Source organism: Phyllobates terribilis, unplaced genomic scaffold, assembly GCF_046119375.1.
Source record: "Phyllobates terribilis strain yellow unplaced genomic scaffold, ASM4611937v1 Scaffold_4__5_contigs__length_816908805, whole genome shotgun sequence".
In the NCBI taxonomy this organism is placed as follows: Eukaryota; Metazoa; Chordata; class Amphibia; order Anura; family Dendrobatidae; genus Phyllobates; species Phyllobates terribilis.
Window position 1 is genome coordinate 359,490,506 of NW_027362764.1, and position 20,640 is coordinate 359,511,145.

The following is a 20,640-nucleotide window of genomic DNA, read 5'->3' on the forward strand; positions in this document are numbered from 1 at the left end:
AAAAACTGGAAAAAAAAAACTTTTTCATTTTTACGGATTAATTTGTGTAGCACCTGGGGGTTCAAAATGCTCACCACCCATCTAGATAAGTTCCCAGGGGGGTTTAGTTTCCAAAATGGGGTCACTTGTGGGGGGTTTCCACTGTTTAGGCACATCAGGGACTCTCCAAACGCAACATGGCGTCCGCTAATTATTCAAGCAAATTTTACAATCGAAAATTCAAATGGCGCTCCTTCCCTTCCGAGCCCTGCCGTGCGCCCAAACAGTGTTTTTTCCCCACATATTGGGTATCTGCGTGCCCAGGGAAAATTCCACAACAAATTTTGGGGTCCATTTTTTCCTGTTACCCCTGCGAAAATGAAAAAAAAAATTGGGTCTATAGTAACATTTTTGTGAAAAAAGTTAAATGTTCATTTTTTTCTTCCACATTCCAAAAATTCCTGTGAAGCACCTGAAGGGTTAATAAAGTTCTTGAATGTGGTTTTGAGCACCTTGAGGGGTGCAGTTTTTAGAATGGTTTCACTTTTGGGTATTTTCTGTCATAAAGACCTCTCAAAGTGACTTCAAATGTGATGTGGTCCCTAGAAAAATGGTTTTGTAAATTTTGTTGGAAAAATGAGAAATCGCTGGTCAACTTTTAACCCTTATAGCTCCATAACAAAAAAAAATGTTGGTTCCAAAATTGTGCTGATGTAAAGTAAACATGTGAGAAATGTTATTTATTAACTATTTTGTGTGACATATCTCTCTGATTTAATGGCATAAAAATTCAAATTTTGAAAATTGCAAAATTTTCGCCAATTTCCATTTTTTTCACAAATAAACGCAAGTGATATTGAAGAAATTTTACCAAAATCATGAAGTACAATATGTCACGAAAAAACAGTCTCAGAATCAGGGGGATCCGTTGAAGCGTTCCTGAGTAATTACCTCATAAAGTGACAGTGGTCAGAATTGTAAAAATTGGCCTGGTCATTAACGTGCAAACCACCTTGGGTTTTAAAGGGGTTAAGGTCATGCCACGGCATCTCAATTGGATTTAGGTCAGGACTCTCACTAGGCCAATCCAAAGTCTTAATTTTGTTTTTCTTAAGCCATTACAGATGTGGACTTGCTGCTGTGTTTTGGATCATTGTCCTGCTGCATAAACCAAGTGTGCTTCAGCTTGAGGTCACAAATAGATGGCCGAACATTCTCCTTCAGGATTTTTTGGTAGACATCAGAATTCATTGCTCTATTTATCACAGCAAGTCTTCCAGGTCCTGAAGCAGCAAAAATGTCCCAGACCATCACACTACCACCACCATATTTTACTATGATGTTCTGTTTCTGAGATGCTGTATTAGGATGTAATGGGACATACACCTTCCAAAAAGTTCAACTTTTGTCTCGTCAGTCCACACCAGTATTCTCCCAAAAGGCTTTATCGATCATCAAGATGTTTTGTGGCAAAACTGATAAGAGCCTTTATGTTCTTTTTGCTCAGCAGTGGTTTTCGTCTTGGAACTCTGCCACGCATGCCATTTTTGCCCAGTCTCTTTCTTATGGTGGAGTCATAAACACGGACTTTAACTGAGGCAAGTGAGGCCTGCAGATTTTTGGATGTTGTTGTGTATTTTGTAACCTCTTGGATGAGTCGTTGCTGCGCTCTTGGGGTAATTTTGGTCAGCCGGCCACTCCAGGGAAGGTTCACCACTGTTCAATGTTTTTGCCATTTGTGGATAATGGCAATCACTATGGTTCGCTGAAGTTCCAAAGCTTTAGAAATGGCTTTATAACCTTTTCCAGACTGATGGATCTCAATTTACTTTGTTTCTCATTTGTTCATGAATTTCTTTGGATGTGTAGCTTTTGAGGATTTTTTGGTCTACTTCACTTTGTCAGTCAGGTTCTATTTAAGTGATTTCTTCATTGCGAACAGGTGTGGCAGCAATCAAGCCTGTGTGTGGTTAAAGGGAACCTGTCATGTCCTAGCTACTATCTACACTGCCCCCATTGCTTTGTTAGTGATGCAATGTGCATCACTAACAAGCTTTTTTCATTAAAATTGGTGGTATTATAATGATTTTATAACCTTTTATGCTCTTAGATCCTACTTGCTCTTTCAGTCATAGGGGTGTGATTCTGCTATTTAGTCTTCAGTCATGGGCGGCGCCGCATTCAGTCACTGCTGGCGCCGCCCACGTATTTGAATATTGCTCCCGGCAAGCACTATTATTGTGGGGCGCATGCGCATTTCTACATGTCTGGCCGCTGGTCCCGTGCCTGAGCAGTGAGGCTGTATGGCTTCACTGTGCATGCGCTATGAACCTCTGTTCCCCGCGTGTGCGCAATGAGGCTGTGTAGTTACCAGCTTCACTGCTCACGCGCACTGACAGCTGTGACCAGAATATAGCTTGACTGTGCATGCGCAGTGAGGCTGGTAAAATCTCTTGTGTCTCAGCTATCGGGGGTAGCGGAGACCCTGGAGAACACCATCAGGGCTGTTTTTTCCAGTCCCCTATCACGTGATCACTGTTATTCAATGAATAATTGCAATCACTCAAAAAAGTGTGTCTGCTATAAAAATAATTTCTATCTCTTCTGACATGTTATAAAATGTCAGAGAATAGAAATGATGTCCCCAAGCCACCCTATGTACCTCCACCATCCCTCGTGCCCTCCTGCTCTGTGCCCCGGCCCTCCGCCTCCTCTTCATGAAAAAAAATAGCGGCTGCATGAGCAGTGTGCCCTTCAACAGCAGGGAATTTTCCTATTAGTTGCTGACTTTTGATCACTGAAAGAGTTTACCACAGTGATCAAAAGCTCAATAATTTGTAAATCATTCCTTTAGTCTTACTTTTTTTCATCTTATCAATTTTATTTCTTTCATTCTTTGTGGTTAGGGTTCAGCTTAGGGTTAGGTTTCGGCTTCGGGTTGGGCTTAGGATTTTTTCAAAAGTTAAAACGTAATGATGCCGATATCATGTCTACTGTTAAGCACAAGTGTTCACTACTCAAGTTTGCATCGAGTGCTTGGATATGCACCAAACATCGAGGGTGCTCGAATGACATGCTCGAGTCCCCAACCGGCATGTTTCGTGACTGTTAAGACATCCAAAAAACATGTGGCGATTGCCTGCCATATGCGCGCAATCCCTGCATGTTTTTTTTTTTTCTGGTGTCTAACAACCGTGAAACATGCGGGGCGGGAGCTCGAGCATGTCACTCAAGTACCCACGATACTCAGTGCATACTCGAGCACCAAATGCACACTCGAGTAGTGAGCACTTGTGCTTAACACTAATGAAGACATATTCAATATGATAACCTAATATTATCAAATTCTGTGTAGTACCTTTGGGTTCAAAATCTTCATTATAACCCTGGATAAAATCCTGGAGGGGAGTAGTGGGAGGTGATTTGTGGGGGGTTTCTGCTGTTTAGGCTCTTTAGGGGCCCTGCAAATGTAACTTGTCTCCCACAATGTATTTCAGCTAATTCTTATTCCAAAATTCAAATATTGCTCCTTTCATTCTGAGCTCTGCCGTTTGTCCAAAAAGAACTTTTTAACTATATGTAGGGAATCGCTGCACTCGAAAGAAAGTGCGTAACAAACTTTTTTGTATGCTCTATGCTGTTGCCTCTTGCAAAAGTAAAACAATTGGTGCTAAAGAAACATTTTAGAGGTTAAATTTTAATATATTTTTTTTATTCCACTTTGTGTAGCGCATGAAGGGTTTAAAAATTCCTGACAAGAGTTTCGAAGTATTTGAGGGGTGCGTTTTTTAAAATGGTATCAAAGTCCATTGAAAGCTGAATAGGTCTTTAAAGAAACAGGTTTCGTAAATTTATTGAAAAAATGAGAAATTGCTGCTAAACTTTTAACCCCTGTAACATCCTAACAAAATAAAATAACTTTTGAAAAATGATGCAGATGTAAAGTAGACTTATGGGAAATGTTATTTTTTAATTATTTTGTACAGCATGACTAACTGGTTTAACCCCTTAACGACCGCCGATGCGCATTAAAACTGCTGTCGTTAAGGGGCCTTATTCCCTCATTGCCGTTTTTTAAACTGCAATCGGGAATTTGGCTGTAGTGCCCACCAGAGTGGCAAACTCTTTGAAGTTTCAGCTACCGAGGGTAGGAGAGTTCCTGGTGAACGTGATCAGGGACAGTTTTTCCAGTCCCTGATTACGTGATCGCCATTATTCAATGAATAACGACAATCACGTTAAAAAAAACTGTGATCTGGTCAGAAAATAGATTCTCTCTCCTCTGACATGATCTTACATGCCAAAGGAGAGAAAAACAATGTCCCCGATTTCGCCCCCGGTACCTTTGTACCGGATCCGACCTTCCCCCGGCCCCCTCCTTTTTCTGATGAAACAAAATGGCGGGCCCATGCTCAGTGCGCCCGTGAAGATCTGCTTCCCTGCACCCAGCAGCAGCAGGCATTTTTCTCATTGGCTGCTGACTTTTGATTACTGTGATAGACCCTATCACAGTGATGAAAAAAACCCAATATTTGTAAATATGGCAGCACTTGGGCTATGCCTCTATGTCCAATTGCTGCCCCGTCAGAGTAAAAAAAATCAAATTTCTACCTCCGTGTCTGTACCTTTAAACCTCATTGATCTCCCGCCCTTCTGTCATCTCCCTTGTCTGATTTTTTTTTTCTATAATTTTATTTTTTTTCATTCTTAGCAGTTAGTTACTAGGGTTAAAGATAGGCGTACAGTTTTTTTTAAAAGTAAAAAAAAAAATACTAGTGTTAGGATACTAGTGTTAGGTTTAGGACTAATTGTGATAGATTAGGTTTCGTTTTTTTGTCAGGCAGGCGTATAAAATAAAGCGATGGTCTGCACAACATTCTCAGCGGAGCAGGCGTTCCCCCTGCTTTGCTCTGGCAGCGAAACAGAATCTACTTCTGAAGCAGAGAAATTTTCAGTAAATTACAACTATTTTTCCTCCAAGGGATCCGGCAGCCCGATGGTAGCGGAGTCAGTCGTCACTGCTGAAGCTTCAGAGGCAGGACCAAGTACCGCAGAGCCGCCACCGCTGTAGTATCACAACAGTTTCTTTTCCCTTCAAAGTCCCCCTTTTTTTTAAGCAGCCCCTTGAATACAATTTTACACCTTTTGATTTTTTCCGAATTTTCATTACCCCTAAAGTCCTACAATTGATTGCCCACCAAACCAATTGATATGCCCGACTATATATTTCCCAAAAAACAAAATCCATTCATTCCCGTTCCTGGATCCCCACAAATGTCCCCAAAATAAAAAAAAATGTAGGCATTACCCTGAATATGGGATTAGTAAAAAAAAAAAAAAAAAAAAATTCAGTCCTCTCGTACTGGGCAACAAAATCTGTCTACCGCACCCCTATATTTGCAGCTTAATGTCCCGAGGCTGCTATGAAACCCTACTGAGATTTCTTTACTTGAGCAAAATATGGCGTCATGCTCTACAGAATGTGTGAAAGCACAACATGCTACTCGTCAACCTTTATAATTTATGAAGATAGGGACCACCAAATTAGTTCCTCAAACTACCCCCAGGCAATTAGCATCCCAGGTAAAATTGTCTGGGAGCTAATGACGCTCTTTCTCCATCAAGGGTACCATGTGTATACCGACAACTATTGCACGAGTATCCCTCTATACTAATCCCTCCATGCTGCAAATACAGGGGCCTGTGGGAAAGCCAGGAAAAATCTAGTGGAGTTTCACTCCCAGTTGGTGTCCAGACGTTTGGAGAAGGGGGTGCTATTCTCACTTGCAAGTGACCAACTTCTTGAAGTGAAGTGGAATGACAAGAAGGACATTTACATGCTTACTACGCTGCATGTGGACACCACTATGATGGACTGGTCTGCATCACATAAATATATGGGAGGCATTGACTTGTTGGACCAGGTGCTTCAACTGTACCTGGTGAAGTGGAAGACCAGGGACTGGTACAAAAAGGTAGCAATTTACCTCATTCAGATTGCTAACTACAATAGCTTTGTCCTCTATAAAAGGTCAAAAGGAGGACTGACCTTTCTTCAGTACCAGGAGAAATTTGTCAAGTGTCTTTTTGACTCAATGCAGGCACAAAAGGCAGTCTTGGAGTCAGAGGATGTCCGGAGACTATCAGAGTGACATTTTATGCACCTTGTCCCTGCCACTCACATCCAAAACCGTCCCCAAAAAAGATGCTGGGTTTGTAGGAAGCATGGCAGAACGAGTGATTCCCAATATTATTGCCCCATGTGCCCATCCCAACCTAGCCTTAGTGTCACACCCTGTTTTGAAATTTACCTGTCACTGGTGTGTCAGATCTGACAAACAGTCGCCCTGCAATTGGTTGCAGAACATATCTTCGTTTGGCATTACAGACACCTTCTTAGATCTGTCTCACTCTAGGACCCAGTCACTACCACCCTCCTGCTAATAGAGACCCAGGCCTGGGTGTTTAAATACCTGCTGTTTACTACAGGCAGGTGCCAATGATATTCACATGTTCTCTTCTGAATGCTTGGAGCTGTTGCAGTCTACTTACTTCCTCTCTGGTGCTTGGAGGACGTTTGGTGTAATCGTTCTGAAGTCGGCTCAAGCTAAGTTACTTTCCCCTGTGTTCGTCTCCCTTGTTGTCTTTAGTTGTTAGTGGGGACTGACTAGATCTCACCCCACCCTTCCCTATACAGGGCCAAGCTCTTGAGAGATGCGGGGTTTAGGTTCCTGTGTGACAATTGGTGAGGAACCAATATAGGGACAATAGGGGAGACAGGGTGATATCAGATCAGCCTAGGTGGTCTCCACCCCACCTCTCCCTAGTGTCTGGGCTTTCTTCCCCCGTGTTGCACTTAGTCTTTCCCACACCTTTCGTGACACTGCCACAATACTACCCATTATTAATATTACATGAATATGGCCAAATTTGTGTCAGTAAAACACATTTACCCCATTTCACAATTAAATTCCAGGACTTGATTTATCACATACCAAACTATTATTCAAATTCTCGTCCACATATCCACGTCTGTATATTCCAGAATGAGAACCCCACAAATGTTCTTGAAAAGTCAGGTCATCTGACAATTCCAGGGCTTGATTACTCGCATAAATATTTTTTAGAATTTATCTTATTTTGACTGTTTTTACGACTACGTCTTGCTACACAAAACTTTTGTTTCCATTTAGATTACTTATATATTTATGTTGGTGATACTTGCATGATCACTTTATTGGAGTATGTGCATAGGGTATGCTTAGGGTATGTGCAGACGGTCAGGAGCCACTGTGGGTTTGATGCTGCAGGTTATGCAGCGTCAAACCCGCAGCGGGCAGATGTTACAGCATAGTGGATGGGATTTGTAGAAATCTCATGTGCACTATGCCTCTCCGTGCACCTGCGGATCACCCGCGGACATGGACTTGCGGCGTGTCTTTCCAGACCGCAGCATATCGATTTCTCTTGTGGCGTCGCTAGTCTCCGCAAGAGAAATTAGATCACTACAATGTATTGAATGCGGTGAATCTGCATGGTTCAATGAACACATGCAGATTCACCTGCGTTCGTCAAATGCAGCGCTTTGGATGCAGCATAAGGCTATGTGCCCACGATGCAGAAATGCTGCATATTTTTTACGCTTCTCCCTGGCAGGAAAAACGCATGCGTTTTTTACATGCTTTTTTCCTGCCAGGTAGAAGCATTTGTCAAGCGTCTTTGCATTCTTTTCTGCATGCGGGTTATCAAGCTCTTTTCCAAGCGATTTTAGCATCACTTGGAAAAGTGCTTGACAACTTGTTCACACTATATAAATCCATGCAACCGGCATGCATTTATAGTAGTGTGACCAAGTTAGTTAAAAAAAAGAATAAGAATGGTAAAAAATAAAGTTTATACTTACCTTCCGGTGTCCTTCCGGTGTTATCTCCGCTGCGTCCGGTGTGTTGGGCGGCTCGCGCTGTTGTGAAGGACCTGATGGGTCACATGACTCAGTGACGTCATGGCAGGTCCTTCACAACAGCGCGAGCATTGCAAGGGACCGGACGGAGGGGAGAAAACACCGGGAGGACACCGGAAGGTAAGTATAATCTTTATTTTTTATTTTAAATTCTTTTTTTTTTACAGTTTCTATTGTACCCAGGTCTGGATGAGAGTCTTCTCTCCTCCAGACTTGGGTACCATCCGCACATAGAAACGCATAATATCCGTGTGTACAAATGTGCTGACACGGATATTATGCGTTTCAATGCAAGTCAGTGGCGGCGATTACGCTGCGTGTCCGCAAAATTAATGGACATGCTGCGGATTTTTGAGCGCAGCATAAATGCTGCGGAAAAATCCGCAGCATGGGCATTGAGATTGCGGCTTGTCATTGGGGACCAATTTCCGCAGCATAAACGCTTGGAAAACGCATAGTGGGCACACAGCCTAAAGTATGGTGCATTCTTAGCGCTGCATGTAGATTCTAGAAGGATTTTCTTGTTTGCTCAATATCTCTGTAAGCTTTTAATGGGTCCTGGAATTCCCTCAATTTTACCCTAAAGACGCCATCTGTTATTATAGGCACAGCCATGTGTCTAGTACTCACATTAGTGCCATATTGGATGTACTTTTGAACACTGAAAACTAGTTCAATAAAATATGTGGTGTGTTCCTCAGAACGTTCAAAGAAGATTCATGAAAGTGAGTGAAAAAAATGCTAATTAAAAAATTTCAAGCTATTCATCACCTCCCTAGATAAATATATTACAGGATATAATTTACAGAAAATACATTTATGGGAGATTTATGTTGCTCTTGAACCACACAGGCTCTGCAAATATGACAATCTATTCCAAATAGAGCCACATTTGTGTGTAGTTTACAAAATTGGTTAGTTTTGGGGGGGAATTCTGCTGTTTAGGCACCTTAGGGGCCCTGCAAATGTGACATGGTGTTCGATATCTCCTTCAGCCAAATTTGTGTTCCAGAATTCAAGAATTGCTCCGAGCTCTGCAGTTTGTCCAAACAAAACTTTTAGACTACATGTAGGGTATCGCCTCGCTTGTAAGAAAGTGTGTAACAAATTTTGGGGTCCACTTTTTGCTGTTACCTCTGGAAAAGTGAGAAATTTGGGGCTAAAGCAAGATTTTTGCGAAAAAAAATAACTTTTTCAATATTATTACCTATACAGTGCATTGTGAAAGTATTTGGCCCCCTTGAACTTTTCTACCTTTTGCCACATTTCTAAAATTCTAATTTTTTGGGCAGAATCAACAACAAGTGGGACACAATCGTGAATTGGAACAAAATTTATTGGATATTTTAAACTTTTAAAAAAAATAAAAAATGAAAAGTGGGGCGTGCGATATTATTCGGCCCCTTTACTTTCAGTGCAGCAAACTCCAGAAGTTCAGTGAGGATCTCTGAATGATCCAATTTTATCCTAAATGACTGGTAATGATAAATAGAATCCACCTGTGTGTAATCAAGTCTCCGTATAAATGCACCTGCTCTGTGATAGTCTCAGGGTTCTGTTTCAAGTACAGAGAGCATCATGAAGACCAAGGAACACACCAGGCAGATCCGAGATACTGTTGTGGCAAAGTTTAAAGCCGGATTTGGATACAAAAAGATTTCCCAAGTTTTAAACATCTCATGGAGCACTGTGCAAGCGATCATATTGAAATGGAAGGAGTATCAGACCACTGCAAATCTACCAAGACCCTACTGTCCCTCTAAAACTTTCATCTCGAACAAGGAGAAGAGTGATCAGAGATGCAGCCAAAAAGCCCATGATCACTCTGGATGAACTGCAGAGATCTACAGCTGAGGTGGAAGAGTCTGTCCATAGGACAACAATCAGTCGTACACTGCACAAATCTCGCCTTTATGGAAGAGTGGCAAGAAGAAAGCTTTTTCTCAAAGATATCCGTAAAAAGTCTTGTTTGAAGTTTGTCACAAGCCACCTGGGAGACACACCAAACATGTGGAATAAGGTGCTCTGGTCAGATGAAACAAAAATCAAACTTTTTGGCCACAATGCAAAACGATATGTTTGGCGTAAAAGCAACACAGCTCATCACCCTCAAAACACCATCCCCACTGTCAAACATGGTGGTGGCAGCATCATGGTTTGGGCCTGCTTTTCTTCAGCAGGGATACGGAAGATGGTTAAAATTGATGGGAAGATGGACGGAGCCAAATACATGACCATTCTGGAAGAAAACCTGTTGGAGTCTGCAAAAGACCTGAGACTGGGACATAGATTTACCTTCCAACAAGACAATGATCCCAAACATAAAACAAAATCTACAATGGAATGGTTCAAAAATAAACATATCCAGGTGTTAGAATGGCCAAGTCAAAGTCCAGACCTGAATCCAATCGAGAATCTGTGGAAAGAGCTGAAAACTGCTGTTCACAAACGCCCTCCATCCAACCTCAATGAGCTCGAGCTGTTTTGCAAGGAAGAATGGGCAAGAATTTCAGCCTCTCGATGTGCAAAACTGATAGAGACATACCCCAAGCGACTTGTAACTGTAATCTCAGCAAAAGATGGCACTACAAAGTATTAGCTCCAGGGGGCCGAATAATATTGCATGCCCCACTTTTCATTTTTTTTTTTTTGAAAGTTTAAAATATCCAATAAATTTCATTCCACTTCACGATTGTGTCCCACTTGTTGTTGATTCTTCCCCAAAAAATTCGAATTTTATATCTTTGTTTGAAGCCAGAAAGGTGGCAAAAGGTAGAAAAGTTCAAGGGGGGCAAATACTTTCACAATGCACTGTAGTTATCAAATTCTGTGTCATACCTGTGGATTCAAAATGCTCACTATACCCATGGATCTTTGACTGGTGTAGTTTCCAAAATAAGGTCAATTGTGGGGGTTTTCAACAGTTTAGGTACATCAGGGGCTCTCCAAAACCGACATGGCGTCCGCTCTCGATTCCAGACAATTTTGCATTCAAAAGTCAAACGGTGCTCCTTCTTATCCGAATCCTGCCGTGTGCCCAAAGGCTATGTGCACACGAAGCGTTTTTGATGCGTTTTCACAACTGTTTTCCCACCGCAGAAACACTGTTAATAGGTCTGCCAGCTATAGCAATGGTAATCCTGATATGCATGATTTGGAAATTTCCGCCCAGGATTACCATTGCGGAAAAAAATGCAGCATGGCCATTGTTAGGGCGTTTCCGCCGTGAATTTGCGCCCATTGACTTGCATTGAACCGCAGCAAACCCGCAGGTATAATATCTATTTTGCGGTGTTTCTCTTAAAGCCAATGGGCGCAAATTCACGCCGGAAAAGCGCTGTGGGTGGTACCCGGGTCGGGAGAGGACTACTACTCCTCTCATCCGACTGCTGCTCCCGCTGATGACAGCGAGAGCGGCGTGGCTGAGAGGAGCAGTAGTCTGCTCTGCCCAGCCTGCGTGCCTGCGGTGAAAAATAGAAAAAAAAAAACCTTATACTCACCTGTCCGGCTGCCTCCAGTGTCCTCATGGTCCCAGGCAGCAGCTGATCACTCACGTGACATCACCGTGGGAACATTCTCAAGAATGCGCCCATGGTGGTGATCTTCAGCTGATGAACCCCAGTGACCTCCTGCAGCAGCATGTATATGGATAGGAGTAAGATAACACTCCTGTCAGTATGCATTGCTGTCTTCTACAGCAGTGACATCAGTGATTGCAGATGTCACTGCTGTAGAAGTGACCCTGATCGTTGGCGGAAATTGTGGACTATGCCGTGATGGCGGACAGGTGAGAGATATGGTTGTTTGTTTGTTTTTTTACTTTTTTTCAGAAGATCGAAGGCTTCAGGTACAAGGCGTACAATAATTTAATTTTTCTTTTTAAAAAAAGTGTTTTTTATTTCATTAAAATACTTTATTCTGGCCGTGTATTTATTGAAAAAGCGCCGACAACTTTACGATGCGGTTAGTAATGAGGACGTCTTATAGAAGCCCTTAATTACTAACCTGGGCATCATGTCAGCCGCCAATACAGGGCTGACGTGAACCCCAACCCCATTACCCCACTTGCCACCGCTACAGGGCAGTGGGAAGAGCAGAGGCTAAGCGCCATATTTGGTGCATCTTATGGATGCGCCATTTCTGGGACTGCTGAGGGGTGATATTAATAGCCGCGGATGAGGCTAGTATCCATGGCCCCTTCCCTGGCTATTAATATCAGCCTGCAGCTGTCTGCCTAGCCTTTGCTGGTTAGATTTTATAGGGGGACCCTACATCAATTTTTTTCTGGGGTCCCCCTGTAATCTAGCCAGTAAAGGCTAAACAAACAGCTGTGGGCTGATGGCCCCTTCCCCGGCTACTTATATCAGCCCACAGTGGTCAGCTTTCCCTTTGCTGGTTATGAAAATGACGTTGGAGCCCATGCCATTTTATTTATTTTTTTTAATTTTATGCACTGTGCCCATGATCTGGACGTAGCAGCGCTTTGGACATATAGTATTGCTGCGTCCAGAACGCTTTGTTCTATTGAACGCAGGTAAATCCACATGTGTTCACTGAACCATGTGGATTTATCTCATTCAATACTTTCTAGTGGTCAAATTTCTGTTGCGGAGATGATCGACACCGCAAAAGAATTTGACATGTGTTCCTGAAAGACGCGCTGCATGTCAGTGATCCGCAGCCTCTGAAGCACGCATAGTGGACATGGGATTTCTAGAGATCCCATCCACTATGCTGTAACATCTGGACACTGCGGGTTTGACGCTGTATATACACGCAGCGTCAAACCTGCAGCAGCTCCTGATCGTGGCCAGGTACCCAAACTCACCCGCAGCATGTCAATTTCTTTTGCGAACACACTAGTCTCCTCCACAGATTTTGACCGATTTGAAGTGTCATTATATGCGGTGGATTCACATGTACCGACAACAAAAGTGCGACATTAGAACACAGCGTTTTGGATGCAACAAAAAATTGCAGCATCCAAAGCGCTACTTCTTGCTGTTCGTGGAGACGTAGAGGCTAACTAAACAGCTGTGAGCTGTAATTAATGGCCAAGGACCATGTTTGCATAGTGGCACCTTCCTAGGCTAAAAATAGCAGCTCACAGCTGCCGCATAAATTACATGAATAGGAATGCTAATGACATGAATGGAAATGCTAATGAAGATTGGGTGAATGGAATCAGCTGACACCTAGCTCTTTGGTTTGGTGATCACAAGGTGTCAATCAGACCCTTTCATCACCAAACTAAAGAGAATAAACACACAGACAGAAGAGTAAACACTTTATTTGAAATACAACAGACACATTCTTAAATCAATTAAATTAACCAATATACTCACCCCAGTTCTGACTGTAATCCAAAAAGCAATGTCCCACCAAATAACTTTATTTAGCTCCAAAAACCTTTCACTGATGTACATAAACACTTAAAAAAAAAAGAAAAAAAAACACTTTAAAAAAACGCATCAATTTAAATGTTCATTTTGTCTATCCACGTTGCTTCAGATCCTGTGAATCACGTGAAGGTTTAATAAACTTCCTCAATATGGTTTTGAGCACCTTGGGGGTGCAGCTTTTAGACTAGTGTTAAGTTTGGGTATTTTCTGAGATATAGACCCCTCAAATTCACTTTAAATGTGAGGTGTTCGCTAAAAAAAATGGTTTTGTAATTTTTGTTGGAAAAATAAGAAATTGTTTAACTTTTAACCATGATAACTTCCTAACAAAAAGAAATTTGTTAAAAAAAATTGTGCTGATGTAAAGTAGACATGTGGGAAATGTTATTTCTTAACTATTTTGTGTGACATAAATCAGAGTTAAGGGCATAAGAATTCAAAGTTTGAAATTTACAAAATTTTCAAAATTTCATTTTTTTTTCACAAATAAATACAGTACAAACCAAAAGTTTGGACACACCTTCTCATTTAAAGATTTTTCTGTATTTTCATGACTATGAAAATTGTACATTCACACTGAAGGCATCAAAACTATGAATTAACACATGTGGAATTATATACTTAACAAAAAAGTGTGAAACAACTGAAAATATGTCTTATATTCTAGGTTCTTCAAAGTAGCCACCTTTTGCTTTGATGACTGCTTTGCACACTCTTGGCATTCTCTTGATGAGCTTCAAGAGGTAGAATTGTAAAATTTGGCCTGGTCATTAAGGACATAATTGACTCGGTCATTAAGGGGTTAAGGAAATAAATATTGAAAGTTTAAAAATTTGAGATTTTTTTTCTTTAATATTTTCACCAAAGTTTTTTTTTTTTTTCCCACAAATAAACGGAGGTCATATCAATTTTTTTTACCACCATCATGAAGAATAATATGTCGCGAGAAAGCAATCTCAGAATCAGTGGAATCCGTTGAAGCATTCCAGAGTCATTATCTCATAAAGTGACAGTGGTCAGGTTGCTAAAATTTGGCTTGGTCATGAAGGTCAAAATTAGCTTGGTCACTAAAGGGCAAATGGGGACTTTTAAAGATGGTTAAAGCTGGACTACTTTATTAGTAAAGCATGGCCCACTATAGATCTCCTCTTGCCTTGCACATGATCTTCCAAAATATTTACAAATTAATTAGTTGCATATACCTTAGAAATTGATAATACATTAGTTGCATGCAATTAGCACTCTGAAAATTCAACAGACTTGTCTGGATTATAAATGACACTTATGCAAATTGTGCCTGCTAGTATTGTGTGATGGTTTTAGAGGGAAGCAATTTTAGGGACTTTTTTTTTTTTTTAACAGAAATGCCTTTTTTCTTTTATAGCAGTGGTTTTTGTAGTCTGTTACTCATTGACCAAATGTAATTTATACAAATAATTAATAAAAATAATTCTTGAATAAGTGATTGTGTTAAGTGACTAACCCCTTTAAAGTGCTAAAGCTTTTTATAAATTATATAGATTGCAATGAACAAAATTGTTACATTTTATTTTCCACATATTTTTTCCTAGGTTTTTCCTGATGTGTTACATGTTTGTTAACCTGGCTTGTGCTTTGCAAACATTATTGCGAACTCCAAATTGGAGACCACGGTTTAAATACTATCATTGGTAAGTATTTGTCCGATGTATTTATATTTATTTTTAGTCCACATTCTTTACAATTTCTGTATTTCTTTTTCCTGTTACTCAAATTTTTTCCTTATTGCCAATGAGGCAAATACAAATACAGATGTTTACTAGTGCCCTCTGATTATAGACATTTTGCCAATTTTTAACTCGTACTACTTAATGGTACATTAGGAAGTTAATTCTAAAAGTAGTAATTTTGAGCTATATTAATTTTAGCAAGATTTATACTGATTATAGCCGTGGGTACCCTACCTTTGTTAGCATATGAGCTGCTTTTAGGTTTGCCATGTGTTTCTGACCCACACTAAATATTAAAAGGAAAAAGACTAATAAATATATGAGTCTCATAAATCTTATACTAGTGTTAATTGCTGATGGCAAACTTCAGTAAAGGGAATAGGGAATAATACTATCTGAGCCTGTCACCACATCGGAAACCACATGAAAACCAATATGCATGAGTAATGCCTTGCCGCGGCTTCCTTGGTAAAATTAATCATTTACCAGGCATGGCGGGAGCTGCCGTAGTCTCATTCTGACAGAAGATGGCTTTCATGAAACGACTGTGAAACCTAAAGACCTGCAAGCTTTTCAGCAAAAGCAGTTTATTGCCTTATTGCTATGGTTTCTTAAGAATTGTGCGATTTAGAAATGCAGACTTGAAACACGTTAACCTGTTCATTGCCGAGGATGTACCTAATACTTAATTACCTTACTCACTTGCCACATCTAGTCAATTAGGTTATGTTCACACTTGTCTGAGTTACATATTGCAAACCTGACACATTACATGACCAGCCTTAGATTTCTGCAATAGAGGATTTAAGCCCATTTTCATTTAATTTTGCCTTTTTCATGCAGAATTCCTGTAAATAAGTAGCTTGCTTACAGTGTTTTTTTTCCTTGAAGCAGCCAACAAGCTTTACTTTTCTTCATGGAGATTTTTGTAATATTTAGGGAGCATGTGGTGATATGTGCATGTAGACATAGGCATTCTTGTATAATGTATGAACGCTGTACCTACTTTTTTAACCCCTTCCCAACATAAACTATACATGTACGGCACTGCAGGAGCGGCGTTCCCGCAAACCACATATACTTCTTCTCAATCGCGCGGGCTCATGCTGCGCGCCGCCGTGATAGAGTGTGAGTGTCCGCTCTATATGAGAGCTGACACCCTGCAGCAATGCCCACTATCAGTGCTAGCACTGATCGCGGGCGTTTAACCCCTCTGATGCCACTGTCAATAGTGGCAGTCACATCGAGGAGCATCGCAGAGGGAGTGAGCTCCCTCTCTGCTCCCATCGGCTCAATGCGAGATCGCATTGTGCTCATGGTCTCCATGGTGACCCGGACAAAAGATGGCCATGGGGACACCCAGAGCTGGAACTGGCACGCCTCCTCACTATTTGAGAGACTCCGATCTAATGCCCTGCAATGCAGAAGCATTGCAGAGTATTAGATCAGCGATTTGTCAGTGTAAAGTTGAGGTGCCGTAGTGAGACAAGGTAAAATAGTTAAATAAGTTATTAAAAATTGTGATTTTTAAAAAAAAATATTTTTACTATATTAAAAACAAAAAAAAACAAAAAATAATTATCCAATGAATGCATTTATTTGTGGGGAAAAAAAAAGTACACATATTTGGTATTGCCGCGTCCATAACGACCCAACTTACAAAACTGTCTCTCTAATGACCAAAAAAGAAGAGCGACTTAAGGTATAGAGACAGTATCCTTTAACTGTCTCTAGTCCATATGGACAGATATAAGAAGCCCAAAAGAGTGAGGAGATATGGAGATATACAGTAAATATGGATCGGTAAGCAGGACAATAAAAAATAATCATATAGGAGAGAATATTACAGAATCCCATATAACCAAAAAGATCCTTAAACTCGGGCTCCCAGAAATGTAAACATGATATTCATTCAGCAAGAAATGTCAGAGATATAGCAATCATGCAAATACAGTCTGTCTAATTGTGCTGCAGATAACAGCACGTGAAGGCATACGCATACAGTACAGACCAAAAGTTTGGACACACCTTCTCATTTAAAGAAATTTCTGTATTTTCATGACTATGAAAATTGTACATTCACACTGAAGACATCAAAACTATGAATTAACACATGTGGAATTATATACTTAACAAAAAAGTGTGAAACAACTGAAAATATGTCTTATATTCTAGGTTCTTCAAAGTAGCCACCTTTTGCTTTGATGACTGCTTTGCACACTCTTGGCATTCTCTTGATGAGCTTCAGGAGGTAGTCACCAGAAATGGTTTTCACTTCACAGGTGTGCCCTGTCAGGTTTAATAAGTGGGATTTCTTGCCTCATAAATGGGGTTGGGACCATCAGTTGTGTTGTGCAGAAGTCAGGTGGATACACAGCTGATAGTCCTACTGAATAGACTGTTAGCTGATTTTTTCTTGCCATAATACAAATTCTAAGTAAAGAAAAACGAGTGGCCATCATTACTTTAAGAAATGAAGGTCAGTCAGTCCGAAATTTTGGGCAAACTTTGAAAGTGTCCCCAAGTGCAGTTGCAAAAACCATCAAGCTCTACAAAGAAACTGGCTCACATGAGGACCGCCCCAGGAAAGGAAGACCAAGAGTTACCTCTGCTTCTGAGGATAAGTTTATCCGAGTCACCAGCCTCAGAAATCGCAGGTTAACAGCAGCTCAGATTAGAGACCAGGTTAATGCCACACAGAGTTCTAGCAGCAGACACATCTCTACAACAGCTGTTAAGAGGAGACTTTGTGCAGCAGGCCTTCATGGTAAAATAGCTGCTAGGAAACCACTGCTAAGGACAGGCAACAAGCAGAAGAAACTTGTTTGGGCCAAAGAACACAAGGAATGGACATTAGACCAGTGGAAATCTGTGCTTTGGTCTGATGAGTCCAAATTTGAGATCTTTGGTTCCAACCACCGTGTCTTTGTGCGATGCAGAAAAGGTGAACGGATGGACTCTACATGCCTGGTTCCCACCGTGAAGCATGGAGGAGGAGGTGTGATGGTGTGGGGGTGCTTTGCTGGTGACACTGTTGGGAATTTATTCAAAAGTGAAGGCATACTGAACCAGCATGGCTACCACAGCATTTTGCAGCGGCATGCTACTCCATCTGGTTTGCGTTTAGTTGGACCATCATTTCTTTGTCAACAGGACAATGACCCCAAACACACCTCCAGGCTGTGTAAGGGCTATTTGACCAAGAAGGAGAGTGATGGGGTGCTACGCCAGATGACCTGGCCTCCACAGTCACCAGACCTGAACCCAATCGAGATGGTTTGGGGTGAGCTGGACCGCAGAGTGAAGGCAAAAGGGCCAACAAGTGCTAAGCATCCCTGGGAACTCCTTCAAGATTGTTGGAAGACCATTTCCGGTGACTACCTCTTGAAGCTCATCAAGAGAATGGCAAGAGTATGCAAAAGCAGTCATCAAAGCAAAAGGTGGCTATTTTGAAGAACCTAGAATATAAGACATATTTTCAGTTGTTTCACACTATTTTTATTAAGTATATAATTCCACATGTGATAATTCATAGTTTTGATGCCTTCAGTGTGAATGTACAATTTTCATAGTCATGAAAATACAGAAAAATCTTTAAATGAGAAGGTGTGTCCAAACTTTTGGCCTGTACTGTATATAGATAGTGGTATCACCAATAAAATACCAAGATAACACAATAATACTACTCCTAGATAGGCATATATTTGTAGGTTCCCCTCATTAGCTATGAATAGCACATTAGCTCAATATGCACCTGAATAGGAGTAAATAGATATAGACAGAGGGAATAACCTAAAGCAGTTGTGAAGTCCAGACTATAAATCCGCAGCTAATCTAAAGAGTATTATTACCTTGAGACATGTTGCCGGCGGTACACGTGGGGCTCGGGAGAGGGATCAGCTGGGCGAATCGACACTCGTTTCGCCTCACGGCTTGGTCAGGAGGCGTGGCTACATTTAAAACTAGTTTCTATTTGAATGGGAGGAATGTGTAGCCACAGCCAATCAGTGTGCATCCGGGAATGATGCCGCGCCCACTTGATGATGCAGGCCGGTGCCCGTCGAACATAATCGGAAGGATGAAGCATGTCATCCCCCACATCACCGAGGCAACGCCGCACGACCCGCTATGCCACGCCTGTGCAATACAGGTAATAAAGATAGATACTGCACATCCTCCTCCCATTGAATTGAATAGGAGGCGGATGTGCAGTACCCTGCGGCGGCCACTACAGATGGATGGCCAAGCCCTGCAGGTAAGCACTTCCGGCCGGCGGCTGCTGGCACCAGTAACAGCTGATTGGCGGGGGTGCTGAGTGCGGCTGACATACAATACACCAATCTTGATTAATCGGAACCTTACTGTCAAAGCCATTCTTGATTATGTAAAAACTTTACGATGTCAACTGCATGGAAATTTTGGACTGTGTCAATCCTGTGCCATAAGTGCAGTGTGTGGCCTTACCTCGAGGACGAATGCGATTGAACACAGGTACATCTTGTCCAGCTTTTACAGCTGCTTGGCACATTATTACAGAGAGCATAAATTTTGAGGGTCACAGGATATTAATTGAGGTCATCATCATACATTTTTAGTTTAAGACTGAACTAACCGTTATTTTTGTTTCAGGACACTTTCGTTTGTGGGTATGAGTTTATGTCTTGCTCTGATGTTCATATGTTCATGGTATTATGCATTAGTGGCTATGCTAATAGCAGGATGTATTTATAAGTATATTGAATATCGCGGGTAAGTCGGCAGCACTCGCTGTTACTTTTTTGTTGTTCTGTCTAAAATTCTTTAATTCGCTTGAAGATCTTTTCCTAATTCGGTTTACTGATTTGTTTGTTTTTTAATATGGCCTTTGTTAATAAATGGCTTGACTGTTCTATAAGGTAGCTGAAACGGCATTCTGATTTATAGTAGGTACCTATCAATTACTAGAGTGGTGGGATTTCATCCACTACTCCAGCAATCACCAAATGGAGCAACGGTTGCATATACACACTGCCACATTATTCCGTTTCTGTTAAAACTGGCAAAGGTTGCTGAGCACTGTACTCCGATATCTGTTAGTCCTGTGACCAATAAACTGTGACCGTTTGCATTATTGACCACCATTACATTAAAGGGGTTGTCCAGAATTATTAATAATTGGCCTATCTATTTTTATGTTGAAAAGAAGTTTCTTTGTAAATACCTTGTGCTGCTGTTACTGCCTGTGAGCGGCGCTATCACTGGTTGCTCACAGGCATCACGAGACCCGCGGCTGCATGTTCTGGGTGCAGCTGGGGGTCTCTCTCTCTGCTGTGTCCCACAGTGGATGCTGGGCTGTGGGTGGGGTTACTCCGCGCGTCACATCCAGCATCCACCGTGTGCTCTCCCTCTCCCCATTCATTGGGAAAGCGCACGGTGGATGCTGGGTGTGACGTGCGGGGTAACCCCACCCACAGCCCAGCATCCACCGTGGGGACCACGTCACTGATGTGACGCCTAACTTGACATGACATCAGCGGGGGGGTCATGTGATGCCTGTGAGCGGCCAAGGATATAGCCGCTCACAGGCAGTAAGAGCAACGCAAGGTATTTG

General features: G+C 41.6%; 1 protein-coding gene across 3 annotated transcripts in view; it reads left to right on the forward strand.

The window, feature by feature from the left end:
- Window positions 1–20,640, forward strand: part of SLC12A7 (solute carrier family 12 member 7) — a 531,598-nt gene that overhangs the window by 324,464 nt on the left and 186,494 nt on the right. For all 3 annotated transcript variants that reach the window (XM_073678432.1, XM_073678433.1, XM_073678434.1), the window contains exons 14-15: window positions 14,913–15,011; window positions 19,680–19,799. In XM_073678432.1, the coding sequence (XP_073534533.1) occupies window positions 14,913–15,011; window positions 19,680–19,799 (219 nt within the window). The remainder of the gene's footprint in view (window positions 1–14,912; window positions 15,012–19,679; window positions 19,800–20,640) is intronic.